This window comes from Solanum stenotomum, chromosome 12, assembly GCF_019186545.1.
Source record: "Solanum stenotomum isolate F172 chromosome 12, ASM1918654v1, whole genome shotgun sequence".
In the NCBI taxonomy this organism is placed as follows: Eukaryota; Viridiplantae; Streptophyta; class Magnoliopsida; order Solanales; family Solanaceae; genus Solanum; species Solanum stenotomum.
In genome coordinates, this window is record NC_064293.1 from 37,710,249 (window position 1) to 37,735,599 (window position 25,351).

At 33.9% G+C, this 25,351-nt stretch overlaps 3 protein-coding genes and 1 long non-coding RNA gene across 9 annotated transcripts in view; 3 read left to right on the forward strand and 1 right to left on the reverse strand.

Moving 5' to 3' along the window:
• Positions 1 to 6,951, reverse strand: part of LOC125849472 (uncharacterized) — a 19,093-nt gene extending 12,142 nt beyond the window's left edge. The window contains exon 1 of the long non-coding RNA XR_007444643.1: positions 6,862 to 6,951. This is a non-coding gene — a long non-coding RNA (uncharacterized LOC125849472). The remainder of the gene's footprint in view (positions 1 to 6,861) is intronic.
• The window catches only part of LOC125849468 (G-type lectin S-receptor-like serine/threonine-protein kinase At1g11300), a 30,518-nt gene extending 13,637 nt beyond the window's left edge, over positions 1 to 16,881 (forward strand). The window contains exons 6-8 of one of the 6 annotated variants that reach the window (XM_049529553.1): positions 8,305 to 8,347; positions 8,432 to 8,582; positions 8,714 to 9,148. In XM_049529553.1, the coding sequence (XP_049385510.1) occupies positions 8,305 to 8,347; positions 8,432 to 8,582; positions 8,714 to 9,013 (494 nt within the window). In that variant the 3' untranslated portion in view covers positions 9,014 to 9,148. Of the gene's footprint in view, positions 1 to 8,304; positions 8,348 to 8,431; positions 8,583 to 8,713; positions 9,149 to 16,155; positions 16,239 to 16,372; positions 16,692 to 16,749 lie in introns of those variants that run through there. The other 5 variants (XM_049529549.1, XM_049529550.1, XR_007444642.1 and 2 more) reach the window with 5 other exon arrangements.
• On the forward strand, positions 12,673 to 14,258 carry LOC125849471 (G-type lectin S-receptor-like serine/threonine-protein kinase At1g11330). The gene has a single exon (XM_049529557.1). It carries the CDS (start codon positions 13,569 to 13,571, stop codon positions 14,073 to 14,075), a length of 507 nt encoding a protein of 168 aa, XP_049385514.1. The 5' UTR covers positions 12,673 to 13,568; the 3' UTR covers positions 14,076 to 14,258.
• Positions 16,882 to 19,855: 2,974 nt separating the features above from the next.
• LOC125849470 (G-type lectin S-receptor-like serine/threonine-protein kinase At1g11330) lies at positions 19,856 to 21,545 on the forward strand. The gene is made up of 6 exons (XM_049529556.1): positions 19,856 to 19,913; positions 20,003 to 20,199; positions 20,278 to 20,488; positions 20,617 to 20,854; positions 20,938 to 21,088; positions 21,223 to 21,545. Exons 1-6 carry the CDS (start codon positions 19,895 to 19,897, stop codon positions 21,520 to 21,522), a joined length of 1,116 nt encoding a protein of 371 aa, XP_049385513.1. The 5' UTR covers positions 19,856 to 19,894; the 3' UTR covers positions 21,523 to 21,545.
• Positions 21,546 to 25,351: the final 3,806 nt, after the last annotated feature.

Consider the following 25,351-nt stretch of genomic DNA (forward strand, 5'->3'; position numbering starts at 1 on the left):
GGGGGGGGGGGGGGGGGTATATCTAGATCTTTTCGAATAGTTTAGGGGCATATTTGACCCTTTTCCCTAAATTTAATAAAGTACTTACCCTTACAACTTTTTTGGGTTTTTTGTATTTTGGTAATTCCAATTCCTTCTTCTTGTAGATGGTTTTGATGTTTGAGCAACTTCAACATTTGTTGTTTTTTTCTTTTTTTTTTCTTTTTTGTTTGACTAACAAAATCCAAATCGGAATCAGAATCAGGAGGGATTTCAACAAGTGTTTTCCCCTTTCTCTTCTTCCTCTTTTGATTTGCCGGAATCACACTTTCCTTTGCTTCATTATTTTTATCTTTTTGATTCTTCGATCGAGAGGAATCACCGGTCGCTGGAATTTCAATAGTTTTAGACGGGGGTGTTTGGGATAATATATTGAACGATGGAGCATGAACATCATCAATTGAAGTTTCATCAAATCTGGGACTCTTTCGAGGAGTTTCAATGGGTTTTTTAAACATGATGATGAATAATCGTGGGGGAGGGGGTGGACTATTTTGAAGTTAGANGGTAGCAGTAGAAAATTAAAATACTAGTATAGCAGTAAGTTTTTTGATAGCGTACTAGAATTCTCTCCGACACTTAAATTTACTAAATTTAATTCTAATTAATAAATTTAAACGGAGTTAGATTGGGCTGGACAGATCAGTTATACGGCCCAATGTAGGAGTCCCACTACGGATTTGGGCCAAAATAGGATAAACCAACAATTAATTATAGGGTCAAAAAGATTAACAGAAATGCAGAATGATAACAAAACTGAAATACTACGGCATTCATGTTAAACAAATTTTTAAAATGTACTTCCTCGCTCCGAAATATTTGTCATGTTTTGCTTTCAGACTATATGAACTTTAGTCAATACTTTAATATGTAATTTTTACCATATTAATATGAGAAGTATTGCGGCTTACAATAATTTTTTGTATAATCTTCAGATATCTAAATTCTAATTTTAAAATATTAAGCTAATCTAACTTAATTTTGTTTTTTTGAGTATTAGTCGTCACAAATATTGGAGTTTATATATTGGACTGCACTCACTAACCCAGTTAGGGTAAATTCTAAATCGGCATATTCTACCTGATACGTTGAACTCAGGGGGGACGACCCAGAACTGCCGGGGTAATAAGGGTATCTAACTTGATCGCTGAGTGAAGTCCACCGTGTGCGGTTGCCGGAGATTTGGTTATGTCCGGAGAGACGGCATTTGCTCTTGTAATTCCGGTATTACCGGTCAATTTTAGCACTAAAGTGAATTGGGACTTCAAATCAAATCCCTAATGGAAACTAACTGAATTGAGAAAGGGATTTAACCAACTTTCGAACCAATTCCATTGTTCAATGACTACTTTACCCTTATCAACTCTACCCTAAAATAGCTTACTAATCATTTACTATCAAATTATGTGGTGTAGTGGATGAGGTTGCTCCTCCCTAAATCAGAGGTTTAGGATTCGAGCTATGAATATAAAAGATCTTTAATAGGGAGCGCTTCCCCACCTTTTTGATCTACCTCTCAATAGGAACCTAGATGAAATTCTGACCATCTATCAAGGAATAAAGAACGGACATATCTTATAAATTTCCAAAAAAATCTTTAATTTTTTCCAGAAATAGATGATGATCATCTGTTTCTCAGGAAAATTCCCATCCAGTGGTAAATTTTGACAATTTATATATTGCAGAGTTCTCGATTCAACGTTGTCATGTTTTTCCTCTACCATTTAGGTTCATCATTTCTAATTAAAAAAATATTTTTGGGAGTGTTACACAATTTTTTTTTAAAAAGTGTTCAATCAGTTTGACTATGGTTTGATATAATGTTGGGATGCAATCAATTAAAGATCAACATGGCACAAGATATTATTATTATTATTATTAATAATAATAATAATAATAATATCAATTTAATTCCATAAATAGATTGGAGAAGAATAAAATGTACACAAATTTTATTTTTGTCTTTATAGGTAGACCCTCGCTCAAAAAAGAAGAGAAGAGAAGAGAAGGGAGGAATTTTTATTTTACCCTTTTCTAATGACTTCCACTTTTAAAATCTTAGGTAGAAGGTGAACGGATTACCACCTTCAACTCCTTTTATGAGGAGTCACATATATTTGATACAATTTTTCATGTACGTGAGGCAACTCTCTTTTACTAATTCTTTACTAGCTGAATAAAGGATGATTCAATATAAAAGAAGAAATTAAACTAAAAAAATCTTTCTATTCAATGAGGAACTTTCTATTTAACGAGAGACTTAGAAAATTACATAGAAGCGAATTGGTGAATTAATCAATATTGGGGAAATGACGGAGAAATTAAAGAGCAATAAGTTAAGTCTGCACTATTTTAGCTTTTAGGTCATTCACACAAGTTATTTGGGTGTTGGTTAGAGTTTAAAGGTTTTCCATAATATATACGTATTAATTGCGTGGAGTTTGCATTAAGCCTTCTAGCATGGGTAAGTTTTTTATGAAAATTAAGCTCCACTTCATATGAAATATCAACTTTTCATAGTCAATACGCTTGCTCTTCAGGCATGGAAGTTGTGGAACGAAAACAAAATTGTCGAATTGGTTGACCTCAAGATAATTGAACTGCGGCTCAAAAAAAAGATTCAAAGATGTGTCCATGTAGGACTATTATGCGTACAAGAATATGCAGAAGACAGGCCAAATGTCTCCACAGTTTTGTCTATGCTCACCCGGGAAATTGATGATTTACCAAGTCCTAAACAACCTGCATTTACAACAAAACCGACCTCTTCCGAAAAGGCTCCTCTAGAATTCAAGTCTCTGTGAACGAAGTTGGCATTACTATAATGGAAGCACGATAGAGATGTTATAATTTTGATGTATGTGTATATCTTATTCATTTCCTATAATGGGCAAATTACAGAAATCACATACTTTTAAGACAAAATTACAATTTATCCCTTAAAAGTTTATAATTACAGAAATCTCTCAAACGGATACAATAATATAAACACTGATACATTAATCGTTAAGTAAGATACATTACATTTTATACATGATACACTAATCTGATGCGCGAGATACAATAATATAAGCGCTGATACATTAATCTGATGCGCGAGATACACTAATCTGATGCGCGAAAATGTGAGATACATTAATCGTNATTCAAGTCTCTGTGAACGAAGTTGGCATTACTATAATGGAAGCACGATAGAGATGTTATAATTTTGATGTATGTGTATATCTTATTCATTTCCTATAATGGGCAAATTACAAAAATCGTATACTTTTAAGACAAAATTACAATCTATCCCTTAAAAGTTTATAATTACAGAAATCTCTCAAATGGATACATTAATTTAAGCACTGATACATTAATCTGATGCGCGAGATACATTAATCGTTAAGTAAGATACATTACATTTTATACATGATACACTAATCTGATGCGCGAGATACCATAATATAAGCGTTGATACATTAATCTGATGCGCGAGATACAATAATCTGATGCACGAAAATGTGAGATACATTAATTGTTAAGTAAGATACATTACATTTTATATATGATATACAATATGATGTACATTTTATACATAATACACTAATCTGATGCGCGAAATACAATAATATAAGCGCTGATACATTAATCTGATGCGCGAGATACAATAATATAAGCGGTGATACATTAATCTGATGCGCGAGATACATTAATCTGATGCGCAAGATACACTAATCTGATGCGCAAAAATGAGGAATTTTGAAAATTTGTAAAACTTATAGGGGATAATGGTAATAAGTAAACTAAAAGGTGGAATTTTTATAATTTTTCCAAAGTTTAAACGAAGCTGAGTTCTTTAGCAGTGAGAATTTCAGTCATGAGATTAACAAGTTAGTTCCGTTACCAAAGGGTATTCCATATCTGAATTTGGAGTTCAAAATACAAATTTCTTTTATGCTCAGCACCCACCTTAAAAAGGACCCCAATTAATAAATAAATAGAAAATTGAAACACCATTGTTTGGTTACAAAACCCATATATAAGCAAGAAGAAGGGAAGAGTTCATACTCAATGTTGTTACCAAGTAGCATGAAAAAAAAATCTTGGTGTTTCCACAATTTTAGTATGATGATGGTATGATTTGGACTTAAATGAATGAACAAATGAGGATTCATATAGCCGACCCTAACTTGTTTAGGAATTTGGAGAAGAAACTACTGGTCTATGAAGATATGCCAAAAGAAAATCGGATGCTTCTCGAACTGATAATTTGATTTGAAATTATTAATTTCAGTCTTTTTTATTTATTAATGTACTTTCAAGTTCACACTCTAAAGAGGAAGAGTCACATGATTGGAGATGATCGAAGGGATTGACAGATGAACTTTACCTTCACAAAAGTTCAGACTTAAGATTTTTCATAGAGATTTGAATGTAAGCAACATTTTATTGGATGAACAACTAACCCTAAAACAACCAACATTAGGTGTATCATTCTCTCTAGTTCATGGTTTAAAAGGAGAAAAAGGAGTGGGGTTGTTGGATAAAATAAGTTCTTGTACCATTCTCTCTATTTTATTGCCTAAAATAAGACAATAAGCAACCATTCAAAATTATCATATGATGCTGTGGTTATATGGTGCCTGAACAGGCAAATGGAAGGAAGTTACTCAGAAAAATCAGATGCTTACAGTTATGGAGAATGAAATGTCAACTTTAGGTAGATCAATTTGTTATTATTTTGTTAACGCCTTTGCTCTTAAGGCATGGGAGTTCTGGAATGAAAACAAGATTGTCAAATTAGTAGAGCCCAAGATAATAATAGACCTGCAGTTTGAAAGGGAAATTTTGAAATGGTCATATGTTGGACTATTATGTTGTCAAGGAAAAGCAGAAGAATAGATAAGACCAGATATGTCCATGGTTTTGTCTATGCTCACTACCAAGACTTCTCATCTACCAAATCATTTAACAACCTATATTTACGAGACTTTATATGTGAGGCAAGTCATTATCACTCATTTACAGAAAAGTATTTTCGACAATTCAAGGTAACAAAACATTTTATAGAATACTAATTCTCAAATAGATGCCAGTACTCAACAAGTTGAAAAGAGATAGGAAAAACAAAAACCTCTGAGCTTCGGAGGAAAATAAAAACCTGATACATATCACCATCTTAAGAGATTGTACATGGATGAGAAACCACATTCCTGAATGATATTTTCTTTAGTAAGCCTTTTCCCCCCATAAAATATCTTCCAGAATTTTGAAGATACAGTTGGTGTTTCATTGAGTCAATAAGCAATCCCGTAGGAAAGGAGATGACCCATCAAATTCAACGTGACGCAAAATAAATCCCCACTTCTATTCTTAGAGCTAAAGTCACATCAGCCCAAGAAATTTTGCAGTATCAAAGGTACCAAATGCTCAAAACTATTCCGAAATACAGTAAGCCTTAGAAGAAATCATTTGAAACATGGGTTTAACAATTAGTTGATACCCGGTTGACAAGTAAACTGAAGAGAAATATATCATCAAAAATCTATTTTCGTTGCTAAATAAGGCCATTGTTGAAGTTCTCATATTACATTTCAAATGATAAGACTGAACCTTTGGGCAGAAAAGAAATCGGTATGAGCTTATATCGATCATTTCTTGTTTTTCTCTGTTGCTTTTATGTAGTTTTTTCTGGTGCCAATGCTTCAGACATCATTACCAGTAGCGAACCCGTCAGGGACTCGGAAACTGTATTTTCCAGTGGCAAAAGATTTAAACTGGGACTTTTCAGCCCAGGGAATTCTGCAAATCGTTATGTAGGGATTATGTTTAATCTACCATCACCAACACCAACTGCAGTATGGGTAGCTAACAGAGACAAGCCTATAAATGATTCTAGCGGAATATTCACAATATCAGATGATGGCAATCTTGTAATCTTGAATGGACAGAAGGAGTTAATTTGGTCATCCAGTATTTCAAACCCATGAAGAATTCCACTGCTCAGCTCTTGGATACTGGCAACTTAGTCTTGAAAGACAGCTCAAATGGAAGAGTTATATGGGAAAGCTTTCAATATCCTACAGATTCTTTCTTACAGCTCATGAGAATAGGCATATATAATAGTACTAACACAGCATCTCTCCTGAAATCATGGAGAAGTCCTGATGATCCATCTGTTGGGAGTTTCTCAGTTGGAATTCAACTTCAATACATCCCCCAGGCTTTTATTTGGAATAACACCGCTCCTTACTGGCGTAGTAGTCCATGGAATAAACAGAACTATATTGGAATACCAGAAATGAAATCTTCCTACCGCTCTGGTTATGACTTCTTTGCTGATAATGCTGGCAACACATACCTAACTTTTTCCCATGGAAATCAGTCTTTGATATTCTATTATTCCTTGAATTCAACAGGGTCTTATCAGGAGAAAGTTTGGGATCAAAGTAAGAAGGATTGGGTGGTAACATGGGCAATTCCCCGCACTGAGTGTGATTTTTATGCTAAGTGCGGGACATTTGGAAGCTGTAATCCAAAGAATTCTCCAATATGCAGTTGTATACAAGGTTTTAAACCAAAACATGAAGGAGAATGGGAGAAAGGAGATTGGTCCGGTGGATGCATCAGAACGACTGCACTACACTGTGAAAGGAACAGAAATGATGTTGAGAAGGGAAAGCAGGACGGGTTTTTGAAGCTGCAGACAATGGGAGTGCCAGATTTTGTAATTTGGGCATCCTCAGCGAAAGAAGATTGTGAGAGTGACTGTTTGAATAACTGTTTCTGCACGGCATATTCATACTACTCAGGCATAGGTTGTATGCATTGGAATAGAACCTTAATTGATATTCAAGAATACTCCATGGAGGGGGCGGCTGATTTGTTCATTCGCCTTGCCTACTCCGAACTTGGTAACATACTTCTTTTAACCTTAATCTTTCAGTTGTTTAGCTTATTTTCTTGGAACAACAAGAGTTGAAATTAGAAGTCTTATAATATTTGAAGAATATTAACCAAGAAACTCATAGTAAAAATCTACAATACCATCGAAGTAGTCTCAAATTCTCATATAGTGCTTTCACTTCCATGGAAAGAAAGATATGCTCAAGAACTGTTTATGGCGCTCATACATGTTTTGCAGCTGCAAATGAAAAGAAAGACGTTCCTGTAGCAGCTATTGCAATCACTGTCTCAATAGGCTCAATAACAGTTATCTTATGTGGATATCTTTTCAGGAAATTGTTGGCTAACCACAAAGGTAATTAATCAAATGAGATTTTCGATAACACAAACTAGAACTTCTATGTCTAAAACTTGTTTGATTTCTGAATGTCCACTCTAAACCAGAAAGGAAGAGGAAAAATGAAGCATTCTTAAGAGAAGCATCTCCAAAATTTTACCAAGAAGGCATGATTAAAGATGACATCAACCAAGTCAAAATTGAAGACATCACCTTGTACAGCTTTGACATGTTAGCAAATGCCACTGACAGTTTTCACTCAGCTAGCAAGCTGGGGCAAGGAGGCTTTGGTCCAGTCTACAAAGTAATGTTTCTTGATGCATCTCTGCAGTGTTCTGAAAAATGTACACAATATAAAATAAATTTGATCAATTATCTGCAGGGGAAATTGCCAGATGGACAAGAAATTGCAGTAAAAAGGCTTTCACAGTTTTCTAGTCAGGGGCTACAGGAGTTTATGAATGAGGTCGTCGTGATTTCTAGACTACAACATCGTAATCTTGTTAGACTCCTCGGCTGTTGCACAGAGAGAGGGGAAAAGATGTTGGTTTATGATTTCATGCCAAATAGAAGCTTAGATGCATATCTTTTTGGTCAGTGCAGAACTTTCTTTCATTGGTTTTGCCTGTCCTTCAACTTAAGTACATTTAGACTCATAAGAAAACTGTATTTCCTTAAGGAAACAAAATCCATCATACATTTCTTGGTGATCACTTTTCAGGTTCACACCAGGAAAAGTTCCTTGATTGGAGTAAATGAGCTATCATTATTGAAGGAACTGGTCGAGGCCTCCTTTACCTTCACAGAGACTCAAGACTATGAATTATTCATAGAGATCTGAAGGCAAGCAACGTCCTGTTGGATGAATACCTAAACCCAAAAATTTATCATTATTGAAGGAACTGGTCGAGGCCTCCTTTACCTTCACAGAAACTCAAGACTATGAATTATTCATAGAGATCTGAAGGCAAGCAACATCCTGTTGGATGAATACCTAAACCCAAAAATTTCGGATTTTGGCACGGCGAGGATCTTTGGAGGCAATCAAGATCAGGCCAACACTATAAGAGTTGTTGGAACATAGTAAGTTTGTACTGCTTCCTTCATTTTCTCATGGATGAACTGGAATCATTTGTCATTGAGTTTCTTTTTTAATATGTTATGCAGTGGTTACATGGCCCCTGAATATGCAATGCATGGAAGATTCTCAGAAAAATCAGATGTCTACAGCTTCGGTGTGTTGTTATTGGAAATTGTTAGTGGAAGGAAGAACTCTAGTTTTTCTGATGATGAAGATGAACTGACTCTACTTGCATATGTAAGTTCCTTCTTGCAACTATGGAACTTAAATGGTTTTGCTTACTCATCAAACCAAAAAAAAAAAGGAGAAAAATTATGAAACTTCCGAAAATATTATTTTTGCTGTTTGACAATGTCTCTGTTCTTCAGGCATGGAAGTTGTGGAATGAAAACAATATTGTAAAATTGATAGACCCCAAAATATTTGATTCAAACTTCGAAAAAGAGGTTGTGAGATGTGTACATATTGGATTATTATGTGTTCAAGAATATGCAGAAGATAGGCCAAATGTCTCCACAGTTCTATCAATGATCACTAGTGATAACGCTGAACTACCTACTCCTAAACAACCTGCTTTTACCGGAGGACATGCTTCACCACAGCCGGGATCTTCTAAAAGAGAAGGTTCCGTGAATGCTGATACCATAACTGTATTGGAACCACGATAGGATCCAAAGTTTTCAACAGGCAGGCAAAGATCATTACTTTCATTAAAATCGTAACTGTAGCAGTATTCTTTTTCTGATGTCTTCCCCAAAAATGTAATGAAAAATCCTAGTGAAAACTATAATTTATACATTACACTTAAAACTATGATCAACATTATATCAAATAGTTATCTTTTGTTTATTATGAGTACGATCAATCTTGAAGTCTAAGGCCCAAAGTTCTTTGTTTTCCATCCAATTCTGAGCAACAAAAAAAGGAAAGCAGCAGCAATGTTATTACTACTGTTTAAGTGCTGATTGGCTCATTCCTATGGTCAAATGTTATGCTATATGCAACAACATAAAATAGAAATCAAGATGATGACAAGAATGAAAGTACTACAGCACTATACATGTAATATGTTCTTGCAAGTTGTTCTGTTAAAGTGGAGCACCAGAGATGGAGAAAGGGACTAATTGGTTTCTTGGAACCCAATTGAAAAGGGAAGATGACGAGTAAAAGAGGAGAAAAAAAACATGGGATGGGGCTTAAATATGGGCGAGGTTTACTAGTTAAGTTTTCACTAAATAGGTGAGATTTGCTTAAATTGAAGAGCTTATTTGTTGGATTTTTTTGTTTAATTAAATGGGTTTTGGTCCAACAAAGAAAATAAAGAAACCATTTAAAAATTTATGGGATGCCAAGTCAGATTTTCGGTGCATGAAAATAGTTATGCCGGTTGGTATTATATTTTGAGGAACAATGAATTAGTTGAGTGATTTAATTGTTCTATACTAGAGAAATGTAATTATGCTAGAAAATTTTCTTAACTTGAGTGACTTTTTGAGGAATTAACTCCTTCCAAGCTCGCACCCTAAAGAGAAAGAGTCCAATGTTTAGAGTCAATGTGTGATAATCATTGAGGGAATCGATCAAGGAATTTTTGCCTTCACAAGGTAAGATTTAGAGATTATTCATAATTTCATATGGTCAGCATTTTACTGGATGAACAACTGAATGCAAAGATTTTAGATTTTGGCATGGCAAGGATTTTCCTGACAACCAAGATCAGGTTTATCTTTCTCCCTATTTCATGGTTTATGAAGACAACAAGTAACCATTCAACATTATTATGTGATTCTGTGGTTACATGGTTCCTGAACATGCAATGGAAGGAAGGAAGATTCTCAGAAAAATGCCTTTGCTCTTCAGCAGGGGCTGAGGTAGAGTACTCCTTACGGGTTTGGCAACCTAGTAATTTTGCTTAGTATATTTGTATTAGGAAATGTTATAATTATGTATTAATATTTAATTGCTAACCAATTAACTAAGACCAGCTGTGAGTTGGATGGCAGTTCAAAATCCATAAATTTCAAATGGTGAATCCGTGGAAGAACTTTGCCCATCTGAAGATAAAGTATCAACAAAACCTTAAACCACCTCCATTCATCGACCACATATCCTACTGAATTTGGGTCTCCCTTCATAGTTGGTGTCTTCCCTCTTGGGCATTTCATGCCACAGTGAATAGAAAATTGAGAAGCCAACGACGGAGGTTTAGAACAGATACTGGCGGATAACCTAGTTAGGAGGCAGTTTGTCGTAATGCCCAAAAACATATCAGAAATTATGGTGGTAGACAACAAAGACTCTGCCGACAACTGCATTGAGACTCACTCTTGGAACCTTCTCCTTGAAATTTTGATCTTTCACCATATCTGATGGAGGATAGAGGTATTTGAGCTATAGAAAAGGTTTGATTTTCAAAATGTTTGAAGGAAGCATTGAGCTAAGGTGTATGGCAGAGAACCCTTGGCAGAGATGAGGGGTATAATTGTAATTTTAATTTATTTTTTTTCTTTAAGTTAGTGACATGTGTCATGTTATCTTTTCTTTGTTTCCTGCCGGTGTATGATACCTGCATTGGGCCCCCATGAATCCAAATTTGTAAGGTAAGGCCCATTTAAGGGGGAAGTGCCTTCTAATATGATTTTTTTCATACCCATGTCTCGAACCCAAGACCGTGTTTAAGGGTGGAGGGATCCTATCCATTCCAGCACAATACTTGTTGGTACGTGTCATGTTATCATTCATGTGTGACATATACTTTTGGAGAAAAGGTGGTTCTATTAGACACTGTTAGAAAAAAAAATTGGTGCTTAGAGTGGTTTTCGTGACTGAAAGGTGTGTAGAAGGAATTTAGCTACAAGCTCAGTGGTAAACATCTAGTCTATAACAGATTTTTGTTTTTCATCCCTCTTGTCCCTTTTTTTTTAATCTCTCCGAAAATCAGAGATTTTTCTTTTTCCTAATCCTGTCAAATGATGAATGATGGGATTTATTTGAGAATTGGTATTATATAAAATGTTCAGACACCTTGAATGTTGAAAATATTTTTCTCCAAATGAGTGAAAATGACTTGCCTCAAATATAAGGTCCTGTATGGTTCAGGATTTTGTAAATCAGAAATATCAGTATTGTGCATAACTTTGGTCTATCTTCTGCATATTCTTGACCACACATCTCAAGATTTCCCTTTCAAACTGCAGGTCATTTATGGGTCTACCAATTTCACAATCATGTTTTCATTCCACAACTTCCATGCCTGAAGACATAGTGGTCACCACAAAGATAGGATGAGACAGGGAGAAAAAGATTCTTGATGCCAGTATATATCCATCAAATATAATGGAGTACTGGTTTACAAAGCTAAAGATTAGTGGTAGCATGCTAGCACATGACGATTCAATAATTGTGTGGGGATATTCTTATTTACCTAGCAATTTGCTTTTACCCCTCCAAACAATACAGTTCACATTCATAAAGCTTGTTCACGTCACGTTTTATCAACTTTAGCCTATGACATTGCACCATCCCCCACTCACGCCCCCCTTCCCCCCTTATCACTATGTCTTAAGCAAAAGTAAACTTGAATAAGCGATGTCAACTTATTATCACAAGTCAAATAGATATATACGGATCTGAATTNGTTCAGGATTTTGTAAATCAGAAATATCAGTATTGTGCATAACTTTGGTCTATCTTCTGCATATTCTTGACCACACATCTCAAGATTTCCCTTTCAAACTGCAGGTCATTTTTGGGTCTACCAATTTCACAATCATGTTTTCATTCCACAACTTCCATGCCTGAAGACATAGTGGTCACCACAAAGATAGGATGAGACAGGGAGAAAAAGATTCTTGATGCCAGTATATATCCATCAAAAATAATGGAGTACTGGTTTACAAAGCTAAATATTAGTGGGAGCATGCTAGCACATGACAATTCAATAATTGTGTGGGGGTATTCTTCTTTACCTAGCAATTTGCTTTTACCCCTCCAAACAATACAGTCCACATTCATAAAGCTTGTTCACCTCACGTTTTATCAACTTTACCCTATGACATTGCACTAGCCCCCACTCATGCCCCCCCCTCCCCCCCGCCCCTTATCACTATGTCTTGAGCAAAAGTAAACTTGAATAAGCGATGTCAACCTATTATCACAATTCAAAAAGATATATACGGATTTGAATTTGAGTCTATGAGGTTTAAGTTCTTATCCCAAATTGATGTTTATTTTGTTGGGGGTTTTAAGGTGTGAATAGGAATTGAGAAAATTTTCACAAGTTACACGCTTAATATTTTGGTTAAGCACGCGCACCACGTAGTTAATGTGGTGCATAAAAGTCACACCTTTGGAAAGGTTTGGTATGTAAAGAGATTCCCATGGCTGGGGAGTGTGTAGAAGTGATTTGGCTAAGAGTTCACAGATTAACTAGGTATTAGGCCTATTTTCTACAGTAAACTGTTTTTCCCGTAAACATTTTGTAGAGATGGTTGGTGTGTCATTGAGTCAATACCCGTAGGAAAGGGACAATCCATTAAATTCACATCAGAAATTGTCAACATGATACAAAATCCTGCCCTTATATTCTCAGAGCTAAACATATCAGCCCAAGTAATTTTTCAGTATTGCAGGTATCAAATGCACAAGAAGTACTCAGAAACATAGTAAGCTGTAGATGTAGAAGCAAAATGGCCACTTAACAAATCATTTGAGACATGGGTCCAGCAATTAATTGACACCCAATTGAAAAGTAAACGGATGAGAACATAAAAAAGATAAGTATCCAAGAACCTTATTTGACTAAAGGAAAAGAAAGGTCGTCCTCGAGGTTCTCAGCTCTTACACTTCAAATGATAAGACTGTACCTTTTGGAAGAAAAGAAGTTAGAATGAGCATCTCTATGCTTTTTCATCTTTTACTCTATTGTTTTTATGTAGTTTTTTTCCAGTGCCAATACTTCAGACACCATTAGCAGTAGTGAGCCTGTGAGAGACTCAGAAACTGTATTTTCTAGAGGCAAAAGATTTAAACTGGATTTTTTTAGCCCCAGGAATTCTGCAAAACGTTATGTAGGGATTATGTTTAACCTACCATCACCAACACCAACTGTAGTATGGGCCTTTACATGATTCTAGTGGAATACTCACAATATCAGAAGATAGCAATCTTGTCATCTTGAATGGACAGAAAGAGATAATTTGGTCATCCAGTAGTTCAAACTCTATGAAGAATTCCACAGCTCAGCTCTTGGACTCTGGAAACTTAGTCTTGAAAGACAACTCAAATGGGAGAGTTCTATGGGAAAGCTTTCAATATCCTACGGATTCTCTCTTACAGCTCATGAAAATGGGCACTGATAAGCGTACTAACACAACAACTCTCCTGAACTCATGGGGGAGTCCTGATGATCCATCCGTTGGGAGCTTTTCAGCTGGAATTCAACATCAATACATTCCTCAGTTTCTTATTTGGAAAAACAGTTCTCCTTACTGGCGGGGTGGTCCATGGAATAAACAGATATACATAGGATTACCAGAAATGAATTCTTTCTATCTCTATGGTATTGACCTAGTAATTGATAATACTGGCACAGCATACCAAACTTATTCAGACCCAAATCAGTCTAGGATACTCTATTATTCCTTGAATTCAACAGGGTCTGACCAGGAGAAGGTTTGGGATCAAAGTAAGAAGGATTGGGTGGTAACATGGGCAAATCCCCGAACATAGTGTGATTTTTATGCTAAGTGTGGGACATATGGAAGCTGTAATCCAATGAATTCTCTAATATACAGTTGTATACAAGGTTTCAAACCAAAAAATGATGGAGAATGGAAGAAAGGAGATTGGTCTGGTGGATGCATCAGAAGTACTGCACTAGACTGTGAAAGGAACAAAACTGATATTGAGAAGGACAAGCAGGACGGGTTTCTGAAGCTGCAGACAATGGGAGTGCCAGATTTTGTAATTTCGGTACCCTCTGCAAAAGAAGACTGTGAGAGTGACTGTTTGAGTAACTGTTCCTGCACTGCATATTCATACTACAGAGGCATAGGTTGTATGCATTGGAATAGAAGCTTAGTTGATATTCAAGAATACTCCAGGGATGGGGCGGCTAGTTTGTTCATTCGCCTTGCCTACTCTGAACTTGGTAACATACTTCTATTCAATCTTAAGCTTTCAATTGTTTAGCTTGTTTTTTTTTTTTGGAACAACAAGGAGTTGAAATTTAAAGTCTTCTAGTCTTTGAAGAATATGGTCAAGACTCCCAATAAAATCTATAAAACCATCGAAGTAGGCTCAAATTCTCAATTAGTGTATTGCTTAGCTCTTTTCTATTTTTTGTGTAAACAAGATATATTAACTAGGACAGAAGACATCTTTGATGTGCTAGATTGCTTATAGGCAGCAGTTTAGATAAGACTGTTTTATTCTGTAAGTTGTAATACTTTTGAAGGGGAACTGCACTTTTGTTATAGTACACCTGTGTATATATAGACTAAAGTTACCAGTTTCAAAAAAAAAATCTCAATTAGTGCTTTCACTTCCATGGAAAGAAAGATATGCTCAAGAACTGTCTATGGCTCATACATGTTTGCAGCTGCAAATGACAAGAAAGACATTTCTGTAGCAGCTATTGCAACCACAGTCTCAATAGGCTCAATAACAGTTATCTTATGTGGATATCTTTTCTGGAAAATGTTGGCTAAGCACAGAGGTAATTAATCAAATAAGATTTTTGAGAAGACAAACTAGAACTTCTCTGTCTGCAAATGGTTTGATTTCTGAATGTCCACTCTGAACCAGAAAGGAAGAGGAAAAATGAAGCACTCTTAAGAGAAGCATCTCCAAAATTTTACCAAGAAGGAATGAGTAAAGATGACATCAACCAAGTCAAAATTGAAGACATTACCTTGTACAGCTTTGACATGTTAGCGAATGCCACTGACAGTTTTCACTCAGCTAGCAAGCTGGGGCAAGGAGGCTTTGGTCCAGTCTACAAAGTAATGTTTCTTGATGCATCTCTGCAGTGTTCTGATAAATGAACACAATATAAAATAAATTAGATCAATTATCTGCAGGGACAATTGCCAGATGGACAAGAAATTGCAGTAAAAAGGCTTTCACAGTCTTCTGGTCAGGGGCTACAGGAGTTTATGAATGAGGTCGTTGTGATTTCTAGACTACAACATCGTAATCTTGTTAGACTCCTTGGCTGTTGCACAGAGAGAGGGGAAAAGATGCTGGTTTATGATTTCATGCCAAATAGAAGCTTAGATGCATATCTTTTTGGTCAGTGCAGAATTTTCTTTCATTGGTTTTGCCTGTCCTTCAACTTAAGTACTTCCAGAATCAAAAGAAAGCTGTATTTCTTTAAGGAAACAAAATCCATCATACATTTCTCAGTGATACCTTTTCAAGTTCACACCAGGAAAAGTTCCTTGATTGGAGTAAACGAGCCATCATTATTGAAGGAACTGGTCGAGGCCTCCTTTACCTTCACAGAGACTCAAGACTATGAATTATTCATAGAGATCTGAAGGCAAGCAATATCCTGTTGGATGAATACCTAAACCCAAAAATTTCAAATTTTGGCACGGCGAGGATTTTTGGAGGCAATCAAGATCAGGCCAACACTATACGAGTTGTTGGCACATAGTATGTTTGCATTGCTTCCTTCATTTTTTCATGGATGAACTGACATCATTAGTCATTGAGTTTCTGTGTAATATGTTATGCAGTGGTTACATGGCCCCTGACTATTCAATGTACGGAAGATTCTCAGAAAAATCAGATGTCTACAGCTTAGGTGTGTTGATATTGGAAATTGTCAGTGGAAGGAAGAACTCTAGTTTTTATGATGATGAAGATGAACTGACTCTACTTGCATATGTAAGTTAATTCTTGCACGTATGAAACTTTAGTGTTTTTGCTTAATCATCAAACCATTAAAAAAAAAAGAGAGAAAAATTATGGAACTTCTGAAAATAACATTTTTGCTGTTTGACAATGTCTTTGTTCATTAGGCATGGAAGTTGTGGAATGAAAACAATATCATAAAATTGATAGACCCCAAAATATTTTATTCAAGCTTTGAAAAACTGATGGTGAGATGTGTACATATTGGATTATTATGTGTTCGAGAATATGCAGAAGATAGGCCAAATGTCACCACAGTTCTGTCAATGCTCACTAGTGATATTGCTGAACTACCTACTCCTAAACAACCTGCATTTACCGGAGGACATGCTTCACCACAGCAAGTATCTTCTAAAAGCCAAGGGTCCGTGAATGCTGATACCATAACTGTATTGGAACCACGATAGGATGCAGAGTTTTCAACAGGCAGGCAAAGATCATTACTTTCCTTAAAATGGTAACAGTAGCATAGTATTTCTTTCTTTTGAATGTGCATAGGCTAAAACACGCTCCTTTGCAATAACTCGCAAAACACACAAAAGAGGTAAAAGTGCACTAGCTATGTGATGAATTAATTACAGGTGAGCAAGGAGAACATGAAACAGTTGATCAATTTTTAACTTTGCATTATGAAAATCCTTAGAAAGAAAGTAGACAAAAGGAAAAAAGAATCGCAAATCCCCAATTAACAAGTTTAAATAATGGCAATCGAAGACTTGAAAATTCATACCTACTGTACTGATACACGAAACAGCGTCGGCGAAAAATGGCCACTCGTTTTACCACTGTTTTTCTTAGAAATTTACAGAGAAGTGAATTGGTGAATTAATCAATGTTGAGGAAAATTTTAGGTCATTCACATAAGTTATTTGGGTGTTGGTTAAAGACTAATTGTTTCATTTTTTTTAAATTTTGCATAAAATAATGTGAAACTTACCTAAATCTCACTAATTTAGAAGTTAATTACTTAGATATATTTTAGTTTGTAATATTATGTGTGTTACCCCCAATTTTGGTGCACTAAGAAACATCCAGATACATGTATTTCTGAATGCATGGGCAAAAATTAGGTGTAAATTGTTCGAGATACATTGTATCCAAGTAGATTCACATATATTTTGTATACATAAAAAATTGGTTCGCCTCCTTCACCTCTCTCCCATATCACTCGCCACTCTCCAATGTATTAGGATACATAATAAATCTCGTTCATCTCTCTCCCTATTTTACTCTATCTAGTAGCAAAAATACATGTATCCAATTATATCTTCCTCAATATATAATAGTAAACTCTTAATTAGTGGTAATATAGTAATATTCTGAAAATATGGATAATGATGGTATATATGGTAATGATCAATATGTCTAATTATATAGTTTCATGTATAAATTTTTTCATAATTTATGCATATATTAATTATGTGAAATTAAAAAAATTGATAATCAAATACCGTACTTAATATGCTGAATTTTACCCCTAAAAACAAAAATACTACCAACATGATTTAGTTATAATATTTAGTACATATACTATATTGTTCTCGCATGTGGGGCTTGGAAACTCTCAAAATAGAAGATTGAGATAACATGACATTTAATTTTTATAATCTCAATATGATTTATTCAAAACGAAAAATCACCACTCATCTATAATATGGCCGAACGAATCAATAGTGCCAGATAAAATGCTTAATTCAAATAATAATTTCATACAAATGCTTCGAGTATAAGTGTTTCTAGATAATTGTATACAAATTAAATAGTAAAAGAGAAAAAATCACTCAAAAGACATAAGTTCTTTGGAACCATCTGGATCCACAAGAACCGCCACAAGACGGGTCGTGAAAACTTGAGATTCAGTTGATAAACGGTACCATCGGGAATTACTTCAATTCCTCTTGCATTCACTTTTACAAGTTTAAAGTTGGTTTGAGCCTCCTTGTTGGGCTCGTCTATGGCAAATTATGCGATCCCCACAATGTTAGGATCATTTGGGTCTACGGGTGTCTCATCGAGGACTCTCATTGCTGAAGAACAAGTAAAAACAATAACTAAGATTGAGTGACTTGTAAGGAGGACAAAGTTGGCCATTTTTTCTTTTATAAATTGTTAAAAGGAATGATTAACACCAAGTGCTGTAGGGTCTTATTTATAGGAGAAGGGACATTATTAAGAAATAGACTATTTTCTATATAAGAAATAAGAATCCATGGAATGGAGGCAAAAAAGGAATGCTTTAGTTAATATACTACATATGTGATCAATTGAAAATAGAGAAAATTAATTACTCCATATGTTTTATCAAGAAACTCTATTTATGGGATTTTAATAAATATGTTACTATTTCATGTATGTTTGACTAGATTATCCTCTATCCAAAATTACTAACTTTAAAATCATTTAATTACTCCTATTTATTAAGAAAAAAACATAGTGTTCATACTATATGGTACATTTCCCTACTACATGTATATTTACATAAAAATGACCTTTTGTTGGGCAATATCCAGCTACACTTTATTTATTAGGGAGAAAATTAATTATTTTACCTTTTATAGTCCCTTATATATTTCATTATACTTGCAAAAGGTCAATTATTTTACATTTTGTATCTATTTTACTTCATTGGTTGCAGTAGAAAATTAAAATACTAGTACAGAGTTTTTGATAGCTTACTAGAATTTTCTCCGACCCTTAAATTTACTAAATTTAATTCTAATTAATAAATTTAAACGGAGTTAGATTGGGCCGGACAAACCAGTCATACGGCCCAAGGTAAAAGTCCCACTACCGATTTGGGCCAAAATAGGCAAAACAATGAGTTTTAAGGGTCAAAAAGACGAACAGAAATGAAGAAAGATAACAAAACTGAAATACTACAACATTCATGTAAAACAAAATTTTAAAATGTACTCCTTTGCCACAAAATATTTATCATGTTTCGATTCTCTAGAGTTAAACTGTATAAATTTTAATCAATATTTTAACATGTAATTTTTACCATATTGATATGAGAAGAATTGCGGCTTACAATAGTTTTTTACATAATTTTCAAATATCTAAATTTTAGTTTTAAAATATTATGCTAATCTAACTTAATTTAGTTTTGAGTATTTTTTTTTTTGAATCCAGGATAACCCGCAATCGCTATAACCTCTGTCACAGCCTTTGTCCTTCGGGTGAGCACTCTGTGGTGAACACTTTGTGCGCAGTGGGTAAACCCCCACTGTGTAATTGCCTGCAAACCACAGGATAAGCTAATCTATCTTAATTTAGTTTTGAGTATTAGTGGTCACAAATATTGGAGTTTATATATTGGACTGCACTCACTATGGGTTAACCCAGTTAGGGTAAATTCTAAATCGGCATATTCTACCTGAAAGTAGTAGTACGAGATAAACCAAGAGTATACGTCGAACTCAGGGCGGACGACCCAGCACTGCCGGGGTAACAAAGGTATCTAACTTGATTAGTGTATGAAGTCCACCGTGTGCGGTTGCCAGAGATTTGGTTTTGTCCGGAGAGAGGACATTTGCTCTTGTAATTCAATTCGAATTTTCATGGTCAAATTAATATTCAAATNAATAGGCTCAATAACAGTTATCTTATGTGGATATCTTTTCTGGAAAATGTTGGCTAAGCACAGAGGTAATTAATCAAATAAGATTTTTGAGAAGACAAACTAGAACTTCTCTTTCTGCAAATGGTTTGATTTCTGAATGTCCACTCTGAACCAGAAAGGAAGAGGAAAAATGAAGCACTCTTAAGAGAAGCATCTCCAAAATTTTACCAAGAAGGAATGAGTAAAGATGACATCAACCAAGTCAAAATTGAAGACATTACCTTGTACAGCTTTGACATGTTAGCGAATGCCACTGACAGTTTTCACTCAGCTAGCAAGCTGGGGCAAGGAGGCTTTGGTCCAGTCTACAAAGTAATGTTTCTTGATGCATCTCTGCAGTGTTCTGATAAATGAACACAATATAAAATAAATTAGATCAATTATCTGCAGGGACAATTGCCAGATGGACAAGAAATTGCAGTAAAAAGGCTTTCACAGTCTTCTGGTCAGGGGCTACAGGAGTTTATGAATGAGGTCGTTGTGATTTCTAGACTACAACATCGTAATCTTGTTAGACTCCTTGGCTGTTGCACAGAGAGAGGGGAAAAGATGCTGGTTTATGATTTCATGCCAAATAGAAGCTTAGATGCATATCTTTTTGGTCAGTGCAGAATTTTCTTTCATTGGTTTTGCCTGTCCTTCAACTTAAGTACTTCCAGAATCAAAAGAAAGCTGTATTTCTTTAAGGAAACAAAATCCATCATACATTTCTCGGTGATACCTTTTCAGGTTCACACCAGGAAAAGTTCCTTGATTGGAGTAAACGAACCATCATTATTGAAGGAACTGGTCGAGGCCTCCTTTACCTTCACAGAGACTCAAGACTACGAATTATTCATAGAGATCTGAAGGCAAGCAATATCCTGTTGGATGAATACCTAAACCCAAAGATTTCGGATTTTGGCATGGCGAGGATTTTTGGAGGCAATCAAGACCAGGCACGCACTATAAGAGTTGTTGGCACATAGTATGTTTGCATTTCTTCCTTCATTTTTTCATGGATGAACTGCCATCATTAGTCATTGAGTTTCTGTGTAATATGTTATGCAGTGGTTACATGGCCCCTGAATATGCAATGTACGGAAGATTCTCAGAAAAATCAGATGTCTACAGCTTCGGTGTGTTGATATTGGAAATTGTCAGTGGAAGGAAGAACTCTAGTTTTTATGATGATGAAGATGAACTGACTCTACTTGCATATGTAAGTTCATTCTTGCAACTATATATGAAGCTTTAATGTTCTGCTAGCTCATCAAACCAAAAAAATAGAGGAGAAAAATTATGGAACTTCTGAAAATAATATTTTTGCTGTTTGACAATGTCTTTGTTCTTCAGGCATGGAAGTTGTGGAATGAAAACAATATCATAAAATTGATAGACCCCAAAATATTTGATTCAAGCTTCGAAAAACAGATGGTGAGATGTGTACATATTGGATTATTATGTGTTCAAGAATATGCAGAAGATAGGCCAAATGTCTCCACAGTTCTGTCGATGCTCACGAGTGATATCGCTGAACTACCTACTCCTAAACAACCTGCATTTACCGGAGGACATGCTTCACCACAGCAAGGATTTTGTAAAAGCCAAGGGTCCGTGAATGCTGATACCATAACTGTACTGGAACCACGATAGGATGCAGAATTTTCAAAGGTCATTACTTTCCTTAAAATGGTAACAGTAGCATAGTATTTCTTTCTTTTGAATATGCATAGGGTAGACAGCGCTCTCTTTCAATAACTCGCAAAACACACAAAATGCTATGTGATAAATTAATTACAGAGTGAGCATGGAGCACATGAAACAGTAATCAATTTTTAACTTTGCATTATGAAAATCCTTAGAAGAAAGTAGACAAAAGGAAAAAAGCATCGCAAATCCCCAATTAATAACTTCAAAATAATGGCAATCAAAGACTTGAAAAATCATACCTACTGTACTGATACACGAAACGGCGTCGGCGAAAATGGCCACTCATTTTACCACTGTTTTTCTTAGAAAATTACAGAGAAGTGAATTGGTGAAGTAATCAACGTCGAGGAATTGGTGAATTATTTTAGGTCATTCACACAAGTTATTTGGGTGTTGGTTAAAGACTATAATTGTTTCATTTTTATTTTTTTAAAATTTTGCATAAAATAATGTGAAACTTATCTAAATTCCACTAGTTTAGGAGTTAACTACTTAGATATATTCTAGTTGTGAAAATTTTATAAATGACATATATAAGACTAATATTTTCAAATTATGACAGTATAATAATACTTTCAATTTGTAACAATAAAAAATTTCAGGTTGTAACAATTTATAAAAAAAAAAAAATAGTTTTAAAATAATAGTAAAAAATGATTTAAAAAAATTATTAAAAAGTAAAAAATCGATAAAGTTATAGTAATTAATTTGAATACATTAAGGATAATTAATAATTGCCATAAATTTAGAAAATTCAAAACAAATTATGAATATTTGTTTTCCTTTTTTTACTCAATCAGTTAACAGTAATTCAAAAAGCAGATTTTCTTTTTTTTAGTCATAATTATGGATATGTTAGTATTAATTTTAAATTCTTTAATGATAATTAATATGTGCCATAAAATTAGGAGATTCATAAAAAAGGAATATTTATTTTCCTTTTTTTACTCAAATCAGTTAAATTCCATTCAAAAAATAAATATTTTTTTTCAAACGTTTATCTCTCTCAATTTTTTCTGTAATTTGTCGTCAGTCACAACTAGTTTCAGTTGATTTTTATTCAATAATCTTCATTTCTGTTGTAATAGACTGCTTCTTATCAATATTAATAAAACATGGTGGTAGATGGATTCTTTAGGTTGGTGTTCTTTGTGATTTTTTATCTGTATTGTTATACAACTCAAGCGTAAAAAAAAAAATTAAGAATAATGATACTGAAAGGAAGTTTTCAAATTTTGGTTGTGTATAATAGAATTTAATTGTGACTTTTTTGTATGAACACTTTTTTATTAGATTACATAATATTTGTTTGAAAATGCAAAAGATTTTGACATAATTTTTTTTAATTTCTGGTTTCTGGTAAAAAATAAATTACATAGAATTTTTGTTCTAATTGGTATACTGGTCCTACCACTTTTCTGTACAATTTTAGACTTAGATTTGAATGAATTGTGTATACTGGTTACTTAAAAAATTATTCAAATTTTGTTTGTGTATAATAGTTTTAATTATGGCGTATGAACATTACATAAAATTTGTTTGAAATTGGTATAGATTTTGGTATGAACATTCATTTTTTTTTGTATGTTTCTGGTTAAAAAAATTACATAATTTTTTTTTGAAATTGGTATACTGGTTATACCATGTTGGTACGATTTTGGCATTATATTGAAATGAATTTCGTAAACTATTTAACTAATAAATGACAATTAATTGTTAGAAGTATTTTTTTTTTTTGGTATGGTTCTGGTATAAAAATTGACGTAAATTTTGTATGAAATTGGTATAATAGTAAGATCAAATTTGTATGAAAATTTATAATTTTTATGGCGTGAATCTGGTATGATTCAATTTCTATTTTTGGCATTATATTGGTTGAAATTGTGCATAATAGTGGGATGAAATTGGTATACTGTTTATTTAATAAAAGATAATTGCCAGTTATAAATTGTATGATTTGTATTATTTTTTGCATGAATCAGTGTTTACTTTTGACATGAAATAGGTATAAAAGTATGCATAAAATGATATGAAATTCTTATATTGATATAACATATGTATAAAAGTTTTTTATACTTGTGTATCCTGTAATACCGACATAATAATTTATGATGGAACAGAAAAATATTCAATTCAAAAAGTGTCGGAGCATAAATTATTGTCGACTGGTTCAAAAAAAAAATGTAGGAAGACCACAACTTGAACATTGGAAAGGGATTGTTGGTGTGAAGTTCAAGAGGTCTAATGTTACGTGCAGTACATGTCGTCGAGAAGGACACAACAGGAAGACATGTTTAAATTACCCTGCTGGAAAAAAAGACATAATTTATTTTTATTTTTATTTGATTGTTTTATTGTGACAAACTCATGTTTTTTGATTTATTTTGTCTTTTAAGTTAATGAATTATAATTTCATAACATTAATTATGTGTACTAGCCAACCTAAAACTAATTAATGTTGTATCCAATTTGTATACATTTGATATCGAACTGATATTCCATTGGAAAAAATGAAAAAAAACATGGAATTGAGATTTCAAACAAATTAGCCAACCTAAAACTAGTTAATGCTGTACTTAATTACCACACATTTGATATCTAACTGATATCCAATTGGAAAATTTGAAAAAACACATAATTGAGATTTCAACTAAATTAGTCAGCCTAAAACTAGTTAATTTTGTACCCAATTGAAATACATTTGGTATCAAACTGATAGCCCACTGAAAATTTTGAAAAAATAACATGTAATTGAGATTTCAACTGAATTAGTCAGCATAAAACAAGTTAATGGTGTATCCAATTGGTATACATTAGGTATCTAATTGATATCCCATTAGGAAAATTGAAAAATCAACATGTATTGTATCCAATTGGTGTCCATTTGGTATCCAACAGATATCTCACTTGAAAATGAAAAAAACAAAATGTAATTGATATTAAACTGGTATCCAACTGGAAAATTTAAGTCTATTTGTATCCAATTGATATTTAACTAGTATCAAACTTGTGTCCAATTGGGTAGCAAATTGATATCTAACTAGGAAAACTAAGTCTATTTGTATCAAATTGGTATCTAAATGATATTCAGTTGAAAATACAACATATAATTAAGATTTTGACTGAATAAGTCAATCTAAACTAATTAACATTGTATCCAATTGATATCCATTTCAAAAACCTAATTGTAACAATGTATACAAATGGTATCTAAATAGAATTTAAAGATATTTAATTCTTATTACTTTGTTTATGCAGTTTTTTTTCAAACTAAAATCTCAATCTAAAACTAGTTACGGCTAATATCCAATTTGTATTCAATTGATGTCCATATTAAAAAATTATGACTAATACTACATGAAATTGGTATTCAATTGGTGGTCAACTTTTATCCATCAGGGTTTAATTAAGCCTAACAATGTATAATTATATACTCAACACGAAACATACTCTTCATTTTCAAATATCATGAACGAAAATCAATAAAATTTGTTTAATAATGCATAGTATATATTATTGCCAAAAACTTAAGTGAAAAATAAACAACATCCTAAAATCATGAAAGACTAAGCCAATCATCTATCTAACAATTGATCTCTTTGTTCTTGGTGTAGGATAATTGGTAGTATCCAGATTATGTTCCTTTGCTATGCTCAGTCCATCAATTTTGCTAGCAACAATACCAGTTACTTCACTCTCACTAATTGTGTCATCAATGTTCTCACTTCTTCCATACTGCCATAGGATTGTGGCGTACATTTGACGATATTTT